The sequence below is a fragment of the Coregonus clupeaformis genome, unplaced genomic scaffold, assembly GCF_020615455.1.
Source record: "Coregonus clupeaformis isolate EN_2021a unplaced genomic scaffold, ASM2061545v1 scaf0044, whole genome shotgun sequence".
NCBI classification, from domain to species: Eukaryota; Metazoa; Chordata; class Actinopteri; order Salmoniformes; family Salmonidae; genus Coregonus; species Coregonus clupeaformis.
The window spans coordinates 298,975-321,641 of NW_025533499.1; the positions used below are offsets into that span (position 1 = coordinate 298,975).

The 22,667-nt window shown below is 45.9% G+C and overlaps 1 protein-coding gene across 1 annotated transcript in view; it reads left to right on the plus strand.

Annotated features, from left to right (window-relative positions):
* The window catches only part of LOC121555711 (intersectin-2-like), a 103,297-nt gene extending 98,229 nt beyond the window's left edge, over positions 1-5,068 (plus strand). The window contains exons 24-25 of the mRNA XM_045212714.1: positions 141-237; positions 4,901-5,068. Coding sequence (XP_045068649.1) covers positions 141-237; positions 4,901-4,983 — 180 coding nt within the window. The 3' untranslated portion in view covers positions 4,984-5,068. The remainder of the gene's footprint in view (positions 1-140; positions 238-4,900) is intronic.
* Positions 5,069-22,667: the final 17,599 nt, after the last annotated feature.

Consider the following 22,667-nt stretch of genomic DNA (forward strand, 5'->3'; position numbering starts at 1 on the left):
CACTCCTCTAATGTCTTCTGTCCCCCAGGCTGGGCACAAAGAGGCTGGTTCCACTCCTCTAATGTCTTCTGTCCCCCAGGCTAGGGGGAAGAGGCCACAAAGAGGCTGGTTCCACTCCTCTAATGTCTTCTGTCCCCCAGGCTAGGGGGAAGAGGCCACAAAGAGGCTGGTTCCACTCCTCTAATGTCAAAGTCCTTGCTCCCACCAGCAACAAGACAACTCCTGCACCTGTCCCAGGTAACAACTGGCTGATCAATACTGACTGGTCTGGTCAGAATACTGTCTGATCTATACTAAATATGTCTACCTGACTGGTCAGAATACTGTCTGATCTATACTAAATATGTCTACCTGACTGGTCAGAATACTGTCTGATCTATACTAAATATGTCTACCTGACGGGTCAGAATACTGTCTGATCTATACTAAATATGTCTACCTGACTGGTCAGAATACTGTCTGATCTATACTAAATATGTCTACCTGACTGGTCAGAATACTGTCTGATCTATACTAAATATGTCTACCTGACTGGTCAGAATACTGTCTGATCTATGCTAAATATGTCTACCTGACTGGTCAGAATACTGTCTGATCTATACTAAATATGTCTACCTGACTGGTCAGAATACTGTCTGATCTATACTAAATATGTCTACCTGACGGGTCAGAATACTGTCTGATCTATACTAAATATGTCTACCTGACTGGTCAGAATACTGTCTGATCTATACTAAATATGTCTACCTGACTGGTCAGAATACTGTCTGATCTATACTAAATATGTCTACCTGACTGGTCAGAATACTGTCTGATCTATACTAAATATGTCTACCTGACTGGTCAGAATACTGTCTGATCTATACTAAATATGTCTACCTGACTGGTCAGAATACTGTCTGATCTATGCTAAATATGTCTACCTGACTGGTCAGAATACTGTCTGATCTATACTAAATATGTCTACCTGACTGGTCAGAATACTGTCTGATCTATACTAAATATGTCTACCTGACTGGTCAGAATACTGTCTGATCTATACTAAATATGTCTACCTGACTGGTCAGAATACTGTCTGATCTATACTAAATATGTCTACCTGACTGGTCAGAATACTGTCTGATCTATACTAAATATGTCTACCTGACTGGTCAGAATACTGTCTGATCTATACTAAATATGTCTACCTGACTGGTCAGAATACTGTCTGATCTATGCTAAATATGTCTACCTGACTGGTCAGAATACTGTCTGATCTATACTAAATATGTCTACCTGACTGGTCAGAATACTGTCTGATCTATACTAAATATGTCTACCTGACTGGTCAGAATACTGTCTGATCTATACTAAATATGTCTACCTGACTGGTCAGAATACTATCTGATCTATACTAAATATGTCTACCTGACTGGTCAGAATACTGTCTGATCTATACTAAATATGTCTACCTGACTGGTCAGAATACTATCTGATCTATACTAAATATGTCTACCTGACTGGTCAGAATACTGTCTGATCTATACTAAATATGTCTACCTGACTGGTCAGAATACTGTCTGATCTATACTAAATATGTCTACCTGACTGGTCAGAATACTGTCTGATCTATACTAAATATGTCTACCTGACTGGTCAGAATACTGTCTGATCTATACTAAATATGTCTACCTGACTGGTCAGAATACTGTCTGATCTATACTAAATATGTCTACCTGACTGGTCAGAATACTGTCTGATCTATACTAAATATGTCTACCTGACTGGTCAGAATACTGTCTGATCTATACTAAATATGTCTACCTGACTGGTCAGAATACTGTCTGATCTATACTAAATATGTCTACCTGACTGGTCAGAATACTGTCTGATCTATGCTAAATATTTCTACATCACCCATCTGCACCAGGGTTGGGTTCCATTTAAATTCCAGTCAGTTCAGAAAGTAAACCGAATTCCAATTCCACATTTTCCTAATTGAACAGTATTGGAACGGAATCGGAATTGGAGTTGGAATTTCATTGTACTTTCTGAATTGACTGGAATTGAAATGGAATTGACCCCAACCCTGATCTATAAAATACATTTCTACCTGTAGCATCTACACTATACATGTATATCTGTGGCAGGTAATAAACACTGAATCATAGTGGTATAAACCCTCTATAACAGGGGTGTCAAACATCCTCACTAATCCGTCCCACGTGTGGTTTCAGTAAAAAAGCAACAAAAAAAAACGTCATTTTTTAAATGGAATATTTTTTCAGGGGAGGGGAGGGGGACGAACTCAATATATTTTAAAATAAAATATGCCCCTCTATACCCTCTATTTGTATTTCTTTGTATTTATTAAGGTATCCCCATTAGTTCCTGCCAAGGCAGCAGCTACTCTTCCTGGGGTTTATTATGGATCCCCATTAGTTCCTGCCAAGGCAGCAGCTACTCTTCCTGGAGTTTATTATGGATCCCCATTAGCTCCTGCCAAGGCAGCAGCTACTCTTCCTGGGGTTTATTATGGATCCCCATTAGTTCCTGTCAAGGCAGCAGCTACTCTTCCTGGGGTTTATTATGGATCCCCATTAGTTCCTGCCAAGGCAGCAGCTACTCTTCCTGGAGTTTATTATGGATCCCCATTAGTTCCTGCCAAGGCAGCAGCTACTCTTCCTGGGGTTTATTATGGATCCCCATTAGTTCCTGCCAAGGCAGCAGCTACTCTTCCTGGGGTTTTTTATGGATCCCCATTAGTTCCTGCCAAGGCAGCTGCTACTCTTCCTGGGGTTTATTATGGATCCCCATTAGTTCCTGCCAAGGCAGCAGCTTACTCTTCCTGGGGGTTTGGTATGGATCCCCATTAGTTCCTGCCAAGGCAGCAGCTACTCTTCCTGGGGTTTATTATGGATCCCCATTAGTTCCTGCCAAGGCAGCAGCTACTCTTCCTGGGGTTTATTATGGATCCACATTAGTTCCCGCCAAGGCAGCAGCTACTCTTCCTGGGGTTTATTATGGATCCCCATTAGTTCCTGCCAAGGCAGCAGCTACTCTTCCTGGGGTTTATTATGGATCCCCATTAGTTCATGTCAAGGCAGCAGCTACTCTTCCTGGGGTCCAGCAACATTAAGGCAGCTACAGTGCCTTCAGAAAGTATTCACACCCCTTGACTTATTCCACATTGTGTTGTGTTACAGCCTGATCCTAACCCATAAATAAATACAAATGATCACCCATCTACACACAATACCCCATAATAACAAAGTGAAAACATGTTTTTAGAAATGCTTGCAAATGTATTGAAAATGAAATATATAAATATCTCATTTACATAAGTATTCACACCCCTGAGTCAATACATGTTAGAATCACCTTTGGCAGCGATTACAGCTGGGAGTCTTTCTGGGTAAGTCTCTAAGAGCTTTGCACACCTGGATTGAACAATATTTGCACATAAAAATTCTTCAAGCTCTGTCAAGTTGGTAGTTGATCATTGCTACACAGTCATTTTCAAGTCTTGACATAGATTTTCAAGTAGTTTTAAGTAGAAACTGTAACTTCGCCACTCAAGAACATTCACGGTCTTCTTGGTAAGCAACTCAAGTATAGATTTGCCCTTGTGTTTTAGGTTATTGTCCTGCTGAAAGGTGAATTAATCTCCCAGTGTTTGGTGGAAAGCAGACTGAACCAGGTTTTCCTCTAGGATTTTGCCTGTGCTTAGCTCCATTCCATTGATTTTTTTTCCTGAAAAACTCCCCAGTCCTTAACGATTACAAGCATACCCATAACATAATGCAGCTACCACTATGCTTGAAAATTTAATGATCCCAAGCCCAAAAAATCCCAAATGATTGTGCAGTTATCCAATACATATATGATATAGGCTACTCCACATTATACCTATGACAGAAAAACATAAAAGCGCATAGATGTAGCTAGCTATATAAAGCCCATAGATGTAGTTGTTGCCTTCTCACCAAGCTGCTTGCCTATTGTCCTGTAGCCCATCCCAGCCTTGTGCAGGTCTACAATTTTATCTGTGGGAATCGAACCCACAACCCTGGCGTTGCAAACTGAGCTACATCCCTGCCGGCCATTCCCTCCCCTACCCTGGACGACACTGGGCCAATTGTGCGCCGCCCCATGGGTCTGATTTAAAAAATGTTTACATTGATTTTTTTTGTCATCCATCTACACACAATACCCCATAATGACAAAGTAAAGACATGTTTTTAGAAATATTTGCAATTGGAAATTAAATACATAAATATCTAATTGACAGAAATATTCACTTCCCTGAGCAAATACATGTTAGAATCACCTTTGGCAGCGATTACAGCTGTGAGTCTTTCTGGGTCAGTCTCTAAGAGCTTTGCACACCTGAATTGAACAATATTTGCACATTATTATGTTTAGAATTCTTCAAGCTCTGTCAAGTGTATTGTTGATCATTGCTAGACAGCCGTTTTCAAGTCTTGCCAAAGACTTTTAAGCCGATTTAAGTCAAAAGTGTAACTCGGCCACTCAGGAACATTAAATGTAGTCTTGGTAAGCAACTCCAGTGTACACAGTGCCTTCAGAAAGTATTCAGACCCATTTACTTTGTTTGTTACAGCCTTATTCTAACATTAAATAAATAAAAAAAACTCACTAGTCCAAAATCGCAATTTAATCCATTTTAAATTCAGGCAAATTCAATCAAAATGTGGAATTAGTCAAGAGGTGTGTATACTTTCTGAAGGCTCTGTATATCCTCCTTACCCTGGTGCATCCGCCTGTGTTTCCAGTGGAAGTCATTTGATAGAGGAACCCTGAAAAGCAGAGTATGACTGTTCCACTCTTTTCTTTTTCTATTTCACTGACGTCCCTAACTCCTCCTCCATGCATCTCTGACCCCGCCCCTTGACCCCAGTGTGCCAGGTACGGCTACACAGCAGCCAATCAGGACGAGATGAGCTTCTCCAAGGGTCAACTGATCAACGTTCTGGACAATGACAACCCTGATTGGTGGAATGGAGAGGTCAACGGTGTCACGGGGCTGTTGCCACCATGACAACTGAGTCCGACTCCAGCCAGTAATGTGAGACCACACCTCTCCCTCCTCTTCCCCCTACTCCTCCTCTTCTTCCTCCTACCCTCCTCCCCCTACTCCTCCTCCTCTTCCTCCTACCCCCCTCCCCCTACTCCTCCTCTTCTTCCTCCTACCCCCCTCCCCCTACTCCTCCTCTTCTTCCCTCCTCCCCCCTCCCCCTACTCCTCCTCCTCTTCCTCCTCCCCCCCTCCCCCTACTCCTCCTCTTCTTCCTCCTACCCCCCTCCCCCTACTCCTCCTCTTCTTCCTCCTACCCCCCCCCTCCCCCTACTCCTCCTCCTCTTCCTCCTACCCCCCTCCCCTACTCCTCCTCTTCTTCCTCCTACCCCCCTCCCCCTACTCCTCCTCTTCTTCTCCTCCCCCCTCCCCTACTCCTCCTCCTCTTCCTCCTCCCCTCCCCTCCTCCTCCTCTTCTTCCTCCTACCCCCCTCCCCCTACTCCTCCTCTTCTTCCTCCCCCCTCCCCCTACTCCTCCTCTTCTTCCTCCTACCCCCCTCCCCCTACTCCTCCTCTTCTTCCTCCTACCCCCCTCCCCCTACTCCTTCCTCTTCTTCTCCTACCTCCCCTACTCCTCCTCTCTTCCTCCTCCCCCCCTCCCTACTCCTCCTCTTCTTCCTCCTACCCCCTCCCCCTACTCCTCCTCTTCTTCCTCCTCCTCCCCTACTCCTCCTCTTCTTCCTCCTACCCTCCCCTACTCCTCCTCTTCTTCCTCCTACCCCCTCCCCCTACTCCTCCTCCTCTTCCTCCTACCCCCCTCCCCCTACTCCTCTTCCTCCTAACCCCCTCCCCTACTCCTCCTCTTCTTCCTCCTACCCCCTACCCCTACTCCTCCTCCTCTTCCTCCTCCCCCCTCCCCCTACTCCTCCTCTTCTTCCTCCTACCCCCCTCCCCCTACTCCTCCTCTTCTTCCTCCTCCCCCTCCCCCTACTCCTCCTCCTCTTCCTCCTACCCCCCTCCCCCTACTCCTCCTCCTCTTTCTCCTACCCTCCTCCCCCTACTCCTCCTCTTCTTCCTCCTACCCCCTCCCCTACTCCTCCTCTTCTTCCTCCTACCCCCCTCCCCCTACTCCTCCTCTTCTTCCTCCTACCCCCTCCCCCTACTCCTCCTCCTCTTCCTCCTACCCCCCCCCCCCTACTCCTCCTCCTCTTCCTCCTACCCCTCCCCCTACTCCTCCTCTTCTTCCTCCTACCCCCTCCCCTACTCCTCCTCCTCTTCCTCCTACCCCCCTCCCCCTACTCCTCCTCCTCTTCCTCCTACCCCCCTCCCCCTACTCCTCCTCTTCTTCCTCCTACCCCCTCCCCCTACTCCTCCTCCTCTTCCTCCTACCCCCCCTCCCCCTACTCCTCCTCTTCTTCCTCCTACCCCCTCCCCTACTCCTCCTCCTCTTCCTCCTACCCCCTCCCCCTACTCCTCCTCCTCTTCCTCCTACCCCCCTCCCCCTACTCCTCCTCTTCTTCCTCCTACCCCCCTCCCCCTACTCCTCCTCCTCTTCCTCCTACCCCCTCCCCCTACTCCTCCTCTTCTTCCTCCTACCCCCCTCCCCCTACTCCTCCTCTTCTTCCTCCTACCCCCCTCCATCTACCAGTCCTCTTCCTCTTCCCCCTCCATATTCATTGATGGACAGCAGTGGTTCTCTGTTAACAAGAGGGACCTTAATCAGGCCCCACATAATGACAGACACAAATGAATCAGGAATGATTACATGGGCATATTCATATTAGTGACAAATAATGTTCCAAGCAGGTTTGTATTATTAATAGGTATTTGATATAGAAGTCTTTCATGTCAGGAAAAGTTCACAGATAGGAATATTGAAATATATCAATGACTGCTGTCTCTCTCTCTCCCTCTCTCTCTCCATCCACCTCTCCTCATCTCTCTCCCTCTACCTCTCTCTCTCCATCCACCTCTCCTCATCTCTCTCCCTCTCCCTCTCTCTCCATCCACCTCTCCTCATCTCTCTCCCTCTCCCTCTCTCTCTCCATCCACCTCTCCTCATCTCTCTCCCTCTCCCTCTTTCTCTCCATCCACCTCTCCTCATCTCTCTCCCTCTCCCTCTCTCTCTCCATCCACCTCTCCTCATCTCTCTCCCTCTCCCTCTCTCTCTCCATCCACATCTCCTCATCTCTCTCCCTCTCCCTCTCTCTCCATCCACCTCTCCTCTCCTCATCTCTCTCACTCTCCCTCTCCTCTTCTCCTTTCTCCTCTCCTCTCCTCTCCTCTCCTCTCCTCTCCTCTCCTCTCCTCTCCTCTCCTCTCCTCTCCTCTCCTCTCCTCTCTCTCCCTCTCCTCTTCTCCACTGCATCTCTTTCTCTTTGTAGGACAGTAACGCTGGCACCTTGTCCTCTTCCTCTACTACTTCCTCTCTGAGCCAATCAGAGCTCAGAATGCCCTGTCGCTCCTGGAAGCCCTGCCTCCTCATCTGCCAGCGAGTCCCTCCTCCTCTTCTTCCACCTCCTCTTCCTCCTCCTCTTCCTCCAGTCTCTGATTCAATCTCCTTTAGGATGTTTTCTTATCTTCTATCCTCTCACTCTTTTTTTCTCTCTTTATTTCTCTCTCTCTCCTCTATCATAACTTGTTCTCTCTCTCCTCTACCATAACTTGTTCTCTCTCTCCTCTATCATAACTTGTTCTCTCTCTCCTCTACCATAACTTGTTCTCTCTCTCTCCTCTACCATAACTTGTTCTCTCTCTCCTCTACCATAACTTGTTCTCTCTCTCCTCTATCATAACTTGTTCTCTCTCTCTCTCCTCTACCATAACTTGTTCTCTCTCTCCTCTATCATAACTTGTTCTCTCTCTCTCCTCTATCATAACTTGTTCTCTCTCTCCTCTACCATAACTTGTTCTCTCTCTTCTCTATCATAACTTGTTCTCTCTCTTCTCTATCATAACTTGTTCTCTCTCTCCTCTACCATAACTTGTTCTCTCTCTCCTCTACCATAACTTGTTCTCTCTCTCTCCTCTATCATAACTTGTTCTCTCTCTCCTCTACCATAACTTGTTCTCTCTCTTCTCTATCATAACTTGTTCTCTCTCTCCTCTACCATAACTTGTTCTCTCTCTCCTCTATCATAACTTGTTCTCTCTCTCTCTCCTCTATCATAACTTGTTCTCTCTCTCTCTCCTCTACCATAACTTGTTCTCTCTCTCTCCTCTATCATAACTTGTTCTCTCTCTCTCCTCTATCATAACTTGTTCTCTCTCTCTCCTCTATCTTAACTTGTTCTCTCCTATTCTCTATCTTAACTTGTTCTCTCTCTCCTCTATCATAACTTGTTCTCTCTCTCTCTCCTCTATCATAACTTATCTCTCTCTCCTCTATCATAACTTGTTATCTCTCTCTCCTCTATCATAACTTGTTCTCTCTCTCCTCTACCATAACTTGTTCTCTCTCTCCTCTACCATAACTTGTTCTCTCTCTCCTCTACCATAACTTGTTCTCTCTCTCCTCTACCATAACTTGTTCTCTCTCTCTCTCCTCTATCATAACTTGTTCTCTCTCTCCTCTACCATAACTTGTTCTCTCTCTCTCTCTCTCCTCTATCATAACTTGTTCTCTCTCTCTCTCCTCTACCATAACTTGTTCTCTCTCTCCTCTATCATAACTTGTTCTCTCTCTCTCCTCTATCATAACTTGTTATCGCTCTCTCTCCTCTATCATAACTTATCTCTCTCTCTCCTATATCATAACTTGTTCCCTCTCTCTCTCTTTTCTATCATAACTTGTTCTCTCTCTCTCCTCTATCATAACTTGTTCTCTCTCTTCTCTATCATAACTTGTTCTCTCTCTCTCCTCTATCATAACTTGTTCTCTCTCTCTCCTCTATCATAACTTGTTCTCTCTCTCCTCTATCATAACTTGTTATCGCTCTCTTTTCTATCATAACTTGTCCTCTCTCTCTCCTCTGCCTCTTTCTCTGGATAGAGTATGTGTACTCTACCCAGGGAGAGAGGCAGATACATGACTTATATTAACTATTATCTATTGTTCCTCTGAAATGATGTCAAAATCATGGTTTAGATTTGCTTTAGACTAGAATAAAAAAAAAATGTATACAGCTTATAAGACATCTCTGAGAAATTGCTACTGTAGTTGACCTAATATGCACTAAATAAAAGTAATGTAGTTTTGTAAGATTAGGCTTTTACCCACCTGTATGGCTGTATGTAAAACACAGGGTCATTCATACTAACGTCCTAGCGACTAGAAAGTAATCACAACGTGGCTAACTCATCCAGACCAACACTACAGGATACAGGATGAACCTAGTCCAGGACCAAAAAATAATCTCAATGGGAGATTTTCATTATTCTTAAAGCACATTTTAGTCCTGGACTAGAGGCTGAATCTGTGTCAGGGAAACTGGCCCATAGAGAACGTAATGGCCTGAGGTTTAGGTTATGTTATAACCATCTGCTGCTGTCGCTCTACTAACTAACACACGGATATGGTTCATGAGGTAATACCGTCACCAGCAACATGGCACAGCTCTCTGTCTCTTTCTGTATAAGTAGCCTACCGACGTGTCGCGTTAGTTATTCACTCACTCGTATGCAATTAGCTGGGGTTCTCTCCACGATCAAAGGTGCTTCACGTTACTTTAGCCTATTGTTAGCCTAGCATTTAACCTAGCATTACATGTGTTATAGGCTACTTTAGCCTACTTTAGCTTCACATGTGCTATACTTTAACCTAGCGTTACCATTGCTAGTGCTATACTTTAGCCTAGTGTTAGCTATACTTTACCAGAATGTTAACATCACCTTGGCTTTACTTTAGCTTACTTTAGCCTAGCGTTAGCATCAGCAGTGCTATACTTTGGTATTGCGCTAACATGTGCTATACTTTAGCCTATAACTAGCATCACATGTGCTATACTTTAGCCTATAACTAGCATCACATGTGCTATACTTTAGCCTATAACTAGCATCACATGTGATGTACTTTAGCCTAGTGTTAGCATCACGTGTGCTATACTTTAGCCTAGTGTTAGCATCACCAGTGCTATACATCCAGTATATTGTGTAGAAGTGTTCAGACAATGTGCCTCACTCTGCTCTGTCAATTATGTACATAGCCTACAGTATCATGGAGCTGAGAATAAACTGGTTATCACTGGGTCCTGGGTCTGCTTTTCTTATGGACGCACACACACAGTCACACACAGATGTATAGCAACTGTACCGTCCGCAACCGCAGGGCTCTCCAGAGGGGTGTGTGGTCTGTCCAACGCATCACCGGGGGCACACTGCCTGCCCTCCAGGACACCTACAGCACCCGATGTCACAGGAAGGCCAAAAAGATCATCAAGGACATCAACCACCCGAGCCACGGCCTGTTCACCCCACTATAATCCAGAAGGCGAGGTCAGTACAGGTGCATCAAAGCTGGGACAGAGAGACTGAAAAACAGCTTCTGTCTCAAGGCCATCAGACTGTTAAATAGCCATCACTAGCTGGCTATCACCTGGTTACTCAACCCTGCACCTTAGAGGCGACTACCCCATATACATAGACATGGAACACTGGTCACTTTAATAATGTTTACATACTACTTTACTCATCTCATATGTACAGACTGTATTCTATTCTACTGTATTTTAGTCAATGCCACTCCGACGTTGCTCGTCCTAATATTTATATATTTATTTTACTTTTAGATTTGTGTGTATTGTTGTGAATTGTTAGATACTACAGCACTGTTGGAGCTAGGAACACAAGCATTTCGCTACACCTGCAATAACATCTGCTAAATATGTGTATGTGACCAATAACATTTGATTTGGTTTGACACAGTTGCTCACACACACACACACAGTCACAAACACACACATACACACACACACACACACAGTCACACTCACAGTCACACACACACACAGTCACACACACACACACACACACACACAATTACACACACAGTCACACACGCACACAATTACACACACAGTCACACACATACATACACACACACACACACACACAGCCACACACAGTCACACACACACACAGTCACACACACACACACACACACACACAATTACACACACAGTCACACACGCACACAATTACACACACAGTCACACACATACACACACACACACACACACACACAGCCACACACATTCACACACACACACAGCCACACACATTCACACACACACACAGCCACACACATTCACACACACACACAGCCACAGAGCACAACAAGATAAAATGTCCAGTAATCAGGGTTCCAGGTCTTTAATTAAACTCAGGTTCAGAATATAGCTAATATGTTTCAGCACCAACTGGTAGATTTTAAAAATACTCTGATCTTGTGGAATATTTTAGGGTTAGGCAAACAACAACAGCAGCAGTCGGGAGAGGCTGTGTTTTTCTCTAGCTGGAGGTAAGCAGGAGGTAAGCAGGAGGTAAGCAGGAGGTAAGCAGGAGGTAAGCAGGAGGTAAGCAGGAGGTAAGCAGGAGGTAAGCTTCTCATTTGGTGTTGAGTAAAGCTTAACCATGTATTAGATCGTAGGTTGGTAGTTAGTTGTAGTTAGGTATTGTATTTATCATAGGTTAGTATTGTTGTTATTGTAGGTTTCCGTAGGTAATTGTAGGTTAGTATCGAAGCACGAGGCTAGCTAGCTAGCAGGTAGCTACTGGTAACGATTAGCAACGATTAGCAACGGTGGAGAGCTTCTCATATGGTGTTGAGTAAAGCTTAACCATATATTAGATCGTAGGTTGGTAGTTAGTTGTAGTTAGGTATTGTATTTATTATAGGTTAGTATTGTTGTTATTGTAGGTTTCCGTAGGTAATTGTAGGTTAGTATCGAAGCACGAGGCTAGCTAGCTAGCGGGGTAGCTACTGGTAACGATTAGCTGTTTCCAATGTTAAATGTGCTGCTAGCCAGCGTTTAATTTTTGCTGCGTTATGCGTTATGAAAGGAACTAGACACGGACATGAATTATCTGTTTAGTGTGCTAACACACTCTTGGCAGTTTGTTGTAACCAAGTATTGGTGCTAAATTGTGTGTTAATGGATGCTAGCTTGCTAGTTAGCTACGGCGTCATAGCTAGGTATCGTGGGTAGTTACTGTGTCTTGGCAGTGTCTTCCGCCGTGCCGGCTGTAGCACGAAGTGAGCTAACTAGCCGCTTTTTTTCGAACAGAGTCAGAGTCAACACAGTAGCCATTGTGTGCCGGGTGTAGCACGAAGCTAGCTAGCTAGCCGTTCTTCAAACAAAGTCAACACAGTGGCCATTGCTAGCTACCCAACACGACCAGCGAACTGTACGGTAGTAGCTAATTACAATATACTTGTCCTAGCTAGCCAACGTTGAATCATTGCTGCGTCATGAAAGGAACTTGACACAGACACGAATGATCTGTTTAGTGTGTTATCACACTATTGGTGGTTTGCTGTGACCAAGTGTTTGTGCTAAACTGTGTGTTACTGGATGCTAGCATGCTAGTTAGCTAGTTAACACACTATTGGTGGTTTGTTGTGACCAAGTATTGGTGCTTAACTGTGTGTTAAACTGTGTGTTATTGGATGCTAGCATGCTAGTCAGCTATGGTGTCATAGTTAGCTAGCTGAATAAAGTGGGTTGAGTCTATTCCTTTAAACATTGAACAACTGTGGTTCACAACAATTCTGATTTCTAAAGGTGGAAGTTGGGGAGAGTTTTTGTTCGGGTGGTTCAGTGAAACAATTTTAGTTTCTGAGGTAGAAGTTTTTGGTGAGGGAGGCCCCCTCTCTCCTCTCCCAGATGCTTAGCTCATTTCATTCCGATCTCCTCTGCATTTTTGTAGCCATTTGCTACAGCCTGTCAACTATGCCTCTGCCTATCCCTGTTCTCTCCTCTCTGCACAGGCTACACAAACAACGCACCACACCGCGCGGCTGCTGCCTCTCTAACCTGGTGGTCCCTGCACGCACCCCTCACCTGGAGTTCCAGGTCGCAGGCAGCCTCTGGAACTGCCGTTCTGCTGCCAACAAAGCTGACTTCATCCCAGCCTATGCCAACCTCCAGTCCCTCGACTTCCTGGCGCTGACGGAAACATGGATCACCACTGAAAACACGGCTACTCCTACTGCTCTCTCCTCGTCTGACCATGTGTTCTCGCATACCCCGAGAGCATCTGGTCAGAGGGGTGGTGGTACAGGAATCCTCATCTCTCCCAAGTGGACATTCTCAATTTTTCCCCTAACCCATCTGTCTATCTCCTCATTTGAATTCCATGCTGTCACAGTCACTAGCCCATTTAAGCTTAATATCCTTGTCATCTATCGCCCTCCAGGTTCCCTTGAGAGTTCATCAACGAGCTTGACGCCTTGAAAAGTTCCTTTCCTGAGGATGGCTCACCCCTCACAGTTTTGGGGATTTCAACCTCCCTATGTCCACGTTTGACTCATTTCTCTCTGCCTCCTTCTTTCCACTCCTCTCCTCTTTTGACCTCACCCTCTCACCGTCCCCCTACTCACAAGGCAGGCAATACGCTTGACCTCATCTTCACTAGATGCTGCTCCTCTACTAATCTCACTGCAACTCCCCTCCAAGTCTCCGACCACTACTTTGTTTCCTTTTCTCTCTCGCTCTCCTCCCACACTACTCACTCTGCCCCTACACAGATGGTAATGCGCCGCCGCAACCTTCGCTCTCTCTCTCCCACTACTCTCTCCTCTTCCATCCTATCATCTCTTCCCTCTGCTCAATCCTTCTCCCTCCAATCTCCTGATTCTGCCTCCTCAACCCTCCTCTCCTCCTTTCTGCATCCTTTGACTCTCTGTGTCCCCTATCCTCCCGGCCGGCTCGGTCCTCCCTTCCAGCTCCGTGGCTTGATGACTCACTGCGAGCTCACAGAACAGAGCTCCGGGCAGCGGAGCGGAAATGGAAGAAAACTAAACTCCCTACCGACCTGGCATCTTTTCACTCCCTCCTCTCTACATTTTCTTCATCTGTTTCTGCTGCTAAGGCCACCTTCTACCACTCTAAATTCCAAGCATCTGCCTCTAACCCTAGGAATCTCTTTGCCACATTTTCCTCCCTCCTGAATCCCCCCCTCCTCTCTCTCTGTGGATGACTTCGTCAACCACTTTGAAAAGAAGGTTGACGACATCCGATCCTCGTTTGTTAAGTCTAATGACACTGCTGGTCCTGCTCACACTGCCCTACCCTATGCTTTGACTTCTTTCTCCCCTCTCTCTCCAGATAAAATCCTGCGACTTGTGACTGCAGGCCGCCCAACAACCTGCCCGCTTGACCCCATCCCCTCCTCCCTTCTCCAGACCATCTCCGGTGACCTTCTCCCCTACCTCACCTCGCTGATCAACTCATCCTTGACCGCCGGCCATGTCCCTTCCGTCTTCAAGAGAGCGAGAGTTGCTCCCCTTCTCAAAAAACCAACACTCGACCCCACTGATGTCAACAACTACAGACCAGTATCCCTTCTCTCTTTTCTTTCCAAAACTATTGAGCGTGCCGTCTTTAGCCAACTCTCTTGCTATCTCTCTCAGAATGACCTTCTTGATCCAAACCAATCAGGTTTCAGGACTGGTCATTCAACTGAGACTGCTCTCCTCTGTGTCACGGAGACTCTCCGCACTGCTAAAGCTAACTCTCTCTCCTCTGCTCTTGTCCTTCTAGACCTGTCTGCTGCCTTTGATACTGTGAACCATCAGATCCTCCTCTCCACCCTCTCCGAGCTGGGCATCTCCGGCGCGGCTCACTCCTGGATTGCGTCCTACCTGACCGGTCGCTCCTACCAAGTGGCGTGGCGAGAAGCTGTCTCCGCACCACGTGCTCTCACCACTGGTGTCCCCCAAGGCTCAGTTCTAGGCCCTCTCCTTTTCTCCCTATACACCAAGTCACTTGGCTCTGTCATATCCTCACATGGTCTCTCCTATCATTGCTACGCTGACGATACACAACTAATCTTCTCCTTTCCCCCTTCTGATAACCAGGTGGCGAATCGCATCTCTGCATGTCTGGCAGACATATCAGTATGGATGACGGATCACCACCTCAAGCTGAACCCTGGCAAGACGGAGCTGCTCTTCCTCCCGGGGAAGGACTGCCCGTTCCATGATCTCGCCATCACGGTTGACAACTCCGCTGTGTCCTCCTCCCAGAGTGCGAAGAGCCTAGGCGTGACCCTGGACAACACCCTGTCGTTTCTCCGCCAACATCAAGGCGGTGACCCGCTCCTGCAGGTTCATGCTCTACAACATTCGGAGAGTACGACCCTGCCTTACACAGGAAGCGGCACAGGTCCTAATCCAGGCACTTGTCATCTCCCGTCTGGACTACTGCAACTCGCTGTTGGCTGGCCTCCTGCCTGTGCCATTAAACCCCTACAACTCATCCAGAATGCCGCAGCCCGTCTGGTGTTCAACCTTCCCAAGTTCTCTCACGTCACCCCCCTCCTCCGCACACTCCACTGGCTTCCAGTTGAAGCTCGCATCCGCTACAAGACCATGGTGCTTGCCTATGGAGCAGTGAGGGGAACGGCACCTCTGTACCTTCAGGCTCTGATCAGTCCCTACACCCAAACGAGGGCATTGCGCTCATCCACCTCTGGCCTGCTGGCTCCCCTTCCTCTGCGGAAGCATAGTTCCCGCTCAGCCCAGTCAAAACTGTTCGCTGCTCTGGCACCCCAATGGTGGAACAAGCTCCCTCACGACGCCAGGACAGCGGAGTCACTCACCACCTTCCGGAGACATTTGAAACCCCACCTCTTTAAGGAATACCTGGGATAGGATAAAGGAATCCTTCTACCCCCCCAATTGTAAAGTGGTTATCCCACTGGCCATAGGGTGAACGCACCAATTTGTGAGTCGCTCTGGCTAAGAGCGTCTGCTAAATGACGTTAATGTGCCCTTGAGCAAGGCACTTAACCCTAATTGCTCCTGTAAGTCGCTCTGGATAAGAGCGTCTGCTAAATGACTAAAATGTAAATGTAAATGTATGTATGCATTAAATATATTGATGAATCAAAAAATGCAGTGGTTTGATTACTCCTGAAAATTGTCATATTCAAATTCAATCCATGACATATTGGAAGATGGGGAAAAAAAGTGTACAATAGGGGTTGAACAATAGTCATAGAAGTGTATGACAACGGTCCCGTCATCGCTCCAGGTTTAACCTGCTATGTGTGGTCCGAGTTCCATAATGATTCATACTTGTCCTAAATTATCGTAGATCTTTAGCCTAAAATGATCCACTAATGCTAGCAACCCTCAAGAACAACTACACAGATGTGACAGAGGAAAGAAAGGTAAACGTAGTGGAATTATGCTAAAATATAAGCAACAAATTGAAGAAAACGAACACTAAAGTGACAGTTATAAATATATGTGGGTATTTAACATGATACAAACTGTGAAATAAAATGGAGAAAAGCCTGCACATATAATTAAAACGTTCTAAAACGCATTCATGAACTCGGCAGGTTCAGACCTACAGAAGCCTATAGTTTGGGTCTCCACATTTCATCCACGCAAATTATGAAGGCGCCCAATTAAAATTCGGAATAATGGTACAGCTATTTATAGCCTAATTCATGGTGGGGACCCAATACATGTCATCTTGATGTGATTTTCAGTTTGCTTCCATATGACTGGTTTCACATAATCTCCAGGGATGATTATTTACAGTTTACAATGTATTTAAAATAATAATATGCCATTTAGCAGACGCTTTTATCCAAAGCGACTTACAGTCATGCGTGCATACATTTTTGTGTATGGGTGGTCCCGGGGATCGAACCCACTACCTTGGCGTTACAAGCGCCATGCTCTACCAACTGAGCTACAGAGGACCAAATCCTGTCTCCAAACGGATTACTCATTTACCTAGCTCTTATCAATAGCTCTTGTCAATGTATAAATTACTGTGCATGGACAATGCTGTTATTTCTAAAAGAAAAAAATAAGTAGATATTTTTTTCACTTGGAACTGGAAGGTTCGCTCGACCTTATTCATGGTTTCCTCACGCATAAAACGTGGTGGAATTATGAGGGAATGAAGTCAAGGTCAGAATACGGCATTGCTTAGATCTCCAACCGGAACGAATAGCGGGTAAATTAGCATGCTATTCTCATGCTTAAATTCAAGGTCAGAATACGCATAGAGAATAGTGCATAAAAAGAGGAATTAGGTGCCATTTATGCACGCTTAACTCAGGACGGAATCGGCCCCCAATGCGCCTCTGGGCACCTGATACAGCTCTGTCTGTTCTTCGCAGCTACAGTTGGCACACCTACTGTCTCTCTCTGCCGCTCATACTGTGGTTTAGCCGCCTTGAGATGGTACCGCCAACACCAAGGTCAAATTAGTTTTATATTGGATATTCGGTTTTCTATCAGCTGTTGAACCAAGCATGCGATGACTATGATAATTGTATATTCTGAATCAGAGGAGGATGGAGAAAAATCCACGTCTTTTGTTTTATTGAAATGTTAAACTTCTGATTCAGAATATATAATTGTCATAGTAATGGCGTGCTTTGTTTTAAGAGCAATTGAAGATTAAACGCATGCCATGACCTTGAAAATGATATATTCTGAATCAGAGGAGGATGGAGAAAAATCCACATGTTTTGTTGAAAATATTCTGATTCAGAATATATAATTATCATAGTAATGGCATGATTCAATCCTTCAAAATGTCATTTTTTTAAAAGGCGTGGATTGTTCTCCATCCTACCCTGTTTCAGAATATATAATTTTCATAGTCATGGCAAGCTTTGTGTAAGAGCTACTGAAGATTGAAATCCATATGATATTTTATTTTATAAAACAATAAATAAATAAAACATGGATTGTTCTCCATCCAACCCTGATTCAGAATATATCATTGTCATAGTCGTGGTATGCTTGATTCAATAGCTATTGACGAGAAAATCGAATCCATCGAATATCCAGTATAACATTTACTTGACCTTGGTCAGGAACCGCACCGTGCCGTGTCGTGCGGTGCCTGTACACTAGCGCACAGAGACTCCTTATTGCAGCAGGCATCGGACAGCTAGACTACATGCCATGGACTGGTGGACTACCCTGGCTGCGAGTATAGCCTTCCTCTGGCTCCTGTGTTTTGTCGACGGTAAGAGAACCTGGTTAGCAGAGGTATGGAAGCTTTCTTCGTCAAGGGAACGGTGCAGCACGGGCACTGGTCTTCCTCCTAATTGCGGTATGATTACAGCTTTAATTACATTTGTTATAAAACATTTAATTAATTTAACCGTAGCAACAACAAGAGCAATACACCACCATACCTGGCGATTGTACCAAACATTCTAGAGGCAGAAATAAGAAAACGAAACAAGTAAGTCTACATGACAGCGCTAGAGAAGCGCTATAACAGGTGGTGGACCCAGCTAAACTGACAGATTCAATTAAACACAACGAAATGTAGGCTGCATCTACCTACCACTAGGCTACCGGAGACTACAGCCACTGGGAGTTCAATCAGAATATGAGGATGATAACCCTACCATTATTGTTAGGCTATATTAGGCAACACCCCTCCCAAAGTTAGGCTACCCTTGTCCCTGTTCCCGTCTCCTGCACAACCTGGTCCTACAGGGGCATGATGGGATCAGCTGAGCTGACTCTATATATCTTTCCATTGGGGGGGGTCCTATTTACATTAACACCTGAAAGATGTGGTGAGAAAACATGTAGACGTCAAGGAGGGTTTAGTGTCACTGTTCAATATGGATTACAGCTGGGGCAGTGTAGAGACCTATAGTGGTCTATGGATTACAGCTGGGACAGTGTAGAGACCTATAGTGGTCTATAGATTACAGCTGGGGCAGTGTAGAGACCTATAGTGGTCTATGGATTACAGCTGGGGCAGTGTAGAGACCTATAGTGGTCTATGGATTACAGCTGGGGCAGTGTAGAGACCTATAGTGGTCTATGGATTACAGCTGGGACAGTGTAGAGACCTATAGTGGTCTATGGATTACAGCTGGGGCAGTGTAGAGACCTATAGTGGTCTATGGATTACAGCTGGGGCAGTGTAGAGACCTATAGTGGTCTATGGATTACAGCTGGGACAGTGTAGAGACCTATAGTGGTCTATGGATTACAGCTGGGGCAGTGTAGAGACCTATAGTGGTCTATGGATTACAGCTGGGGCAGTGTAGAGACCTATAGTGGTCTATGGATTACAGCTGGGGCAGTGTAGAGACCTATAGTGGTCTATAGATTACAGCTGGGGCAGTGTAGAGACCTATAGTGGTCTATGGATTACAGCTGGGGCAGTGTAGAGACCTATAGTGGTCTATGGATTACAGCTGGGACAGTGTAGAGACCTATAGTGGTCTATGGATTACAGCTGGGACAGTGTAGAGACCTATAGTGGTCTATGGATTACAGCTGGGGTAGTGTAGAGACCTATAGTGGTCTATGGATTACAGCTGGGGCAGTGTAGAGACCTATAGTGGTCTATGGATTACAGCTGGGGCAGTGTAGAGACCTATAGTGGTCTATGGATTACAGCTGGGGCAGTGTAGAGACCTATAGTGGTCTATGGATTACAGCTGGGGCAGTGTAGAGACCTATAGTGGTCTATGGATTACAGCTGGGACAGTGTAGAGACCTATAGTGGTCTATGGATTACAGCTGGGGTAGTGTAGAGACCTATAGTGGTCTATGGATTACAGCTGGGGCAGTGTAGAGACCTATAGTGGTCTATGGATTACAGCTGGGGCAGTGTAGAGACCTATAGTGGTCTATGGATTACAGCTGGGGCAGTGTAGAGACCTATAGTGGTCTATAGATTACAGCTGGGGCAGTGTAGAGACCTATAGTGGTCTATAGATTACAGCTGGGGCAGTGTAGAGACCTATAGTGGTCTATAGATTACAGCTGGGGCAGTGTAGAGACCTATAGTGGTCTATGGATTACAGCTGGGGCAGTGTAGAGACCTATAGTGGTCTATGGATTACAGCTGGGGCAGTGTAGAGACCTATAGTGGTCTATGGATTACAGCTGGGACAGTGTAGAGACCTATAGTGGTCTATGGATTACAGCTGGGGCAGTGTAGAGACCTATAGTGGTCTATAGATTACAGCTGGGGCAGTGTAGAGACCTATAGTGGTCTATAGATTACAGCTGGGGCAGTGTAGAGACCTATAGTGGTCTATAGATTACAGCTGGGGCAGTGTAGAGACCTATAGTGGTCTATGGATTACAGCTGGGGCAGTGTAGAGACCTATAGTGGTCTATGGATTACAGCTGGGGCAGTGTAGAGACCTATAGTGGTCTATGGATTACAGCTGGGGCAGTGTAGAGACCTATAGTGGTCTATGGATTACAGCTGGGGCAGTGTAGAGACCTATAGTGGTCTATGGATTACAGCTGGGGTAGTGTAGAGACCTATAGTGGTCTATGGATTACAGCTGGGGTAGTGTAGAGACCTATAGTGGTCTATGGATTACAGCTGGGACAGTGTAGAGACCTATAGTGGTCTATGGATTACAGCTGGGGCAGTGTAGAGACCTATAGTGGTCTATGGATTACAGCTGGGGTAGTGTAGAGACCTATAGTGGTCATGGATTACAGCTGGGACAGTGTAGAGACCTATAGTGGTCTATGGATTACAGCTGGGGCAGTGTAGAGACCTATAGTGGTCTATGGATTACAGCTGGGGCAGTGTAGAGACCTATAGTGGTCTATGGATTACAGCTGGGGCAGTGTAGAGACCTATAGTGGTCTATGGATTACAGCTGGGGCAGTGTAGAGACCTATAGTGGTCTATGGATTACAGCTGGGGCAGTGTAGAGACCTATAGTGGTCTATGGATTACAGCTGGGACAGTGTAGAGACCTATAGTGGTCTATGGATTACAGCTGGGACAGTGTAGAGACCTATAGTGGTCTATGGATTACAGCTGGGGCAGTGTAGAGACCTATAGTGGTCTATGGATTACAGCTGGGACAGTGTAGAGACCTATAGTGGTCTATGGATTACAGCTGGGGCAGTGTAGAGACCTATAGTGGTCTATGGATTACAGCTGGGACAGTGTAGAGACCTATAGTGGTCTATGGATTACAGCTGGGGCAGTGTAGAGACCTATAGTGGTCTATGGATTACAGCTGGGGCAGTGTAGAGACCTATAGTGGTCTATGGATTACAGCTGGGACAGTGTAGAGACCTATAGTGGTCTATGGATTACAGCTGGGACAGTGTAGAGACCTATAGTGGTCTATGGATTACAGCTGGGGCAGTGTAGAGACCTATAGTGGTCTATGGATTACAGCTGGGGCAGTGTAGAGACCTATAGTGGTCTATGGATTACAGCTGGGGCAGTGTAGAGACCTATAGTGGTCTATGGATTACAGCTGGGGCAGTGTAGAGACCTATAGTGGTCTATGGATTACAGCTGGGGCAGTGTAGAGACCTATAGTGGTCTATGGATTACAGCTGGGGCAGTGTAGAGACCTATAGTGGTCTATGGATTACAGCTGGGGCAGTGTAGAGACCTATAGTGGTCTATGGATTACAGCTGGGGCAGTGTAGAGACCTATAGTGGTCTATGGATTACAGCTGGGGCAGTGTAGAGACCTATAGTGGTCTATGGATTACAGCTGGGGCAGTGTAGAGACCTATAGTGGTCTATGGATTACAGCTGGGACAGTGTAGAGACCTATAGTGGTCTATGGATTACAGCTGGGGCAGTGTAGAGACCTATAGTGGTCTATGGATTACAGCTGGGGCAGTGTAGAGACCTATAGTGGTCTATGGATTACAGCTGGGGCAGTGTAGAGACCTATAGTGGTCTATGGATTACAGCTGGGGCAGTGTAGAGACCTATAGTGGTCTATGGATTACAGCTGGGGCAGTGTAGAGACCTATAGTGGTCTATGGATTACAGCTGGGACAGTGTAGAGACCTATAGTGGTCTATGGATTACAGCTGGGGCAGTGTAGAGACCTATAGTGGTCTATGGATTACAGCTGGGGCAGTGTAGAGACCTATAGTGGTCTATGGATTACAGCTGGGGCAGTGTAGAGACCTATAGTGGTCTATGGATTACAGCTGGGACAGTGTAGAGACCTATAGTGGTCTATGGATTACAGCTGGGGTAGTGTAGAGACCTATAGTGGTCTATGGATTACAGCTGGGACAGTGTAGAGACCTATAGTGGTCTATGGATTACAGCTGGGGTAGTGTAGAGACCTATAGTGGTCTATGGATTACAGCTGGGGCAGTGTAGAGACCTATAGTGGTCTATGGATTACAGCTGGGGCAGTGTAGAGACCTATAGTGGTCTATAGATTACAGCTGGGGCAGTGTAGAGACCTATAGTGGTCTATGGATTACAGCTGGGGCAGTGTAGAGACCTATAGTGGTCTATGGATTACAGCTGGGGCAGTGTAGAGACCTATAGTGGTCTATGGATTACAGCTGGGGCAGTGTAGAGACCTATAGTGGTCTATGGATTACAGCTGAGGCAGTGTAGAGACCTATAGTGGTCTATGGATTACAGCTGAGGCAGTGTAGAGACCTAGAGTGGTCTATGGATTACAGCTGGGACAGTGTAGAGACCTATAGTGGACTATGGATTACAGCTGGGGCAGTG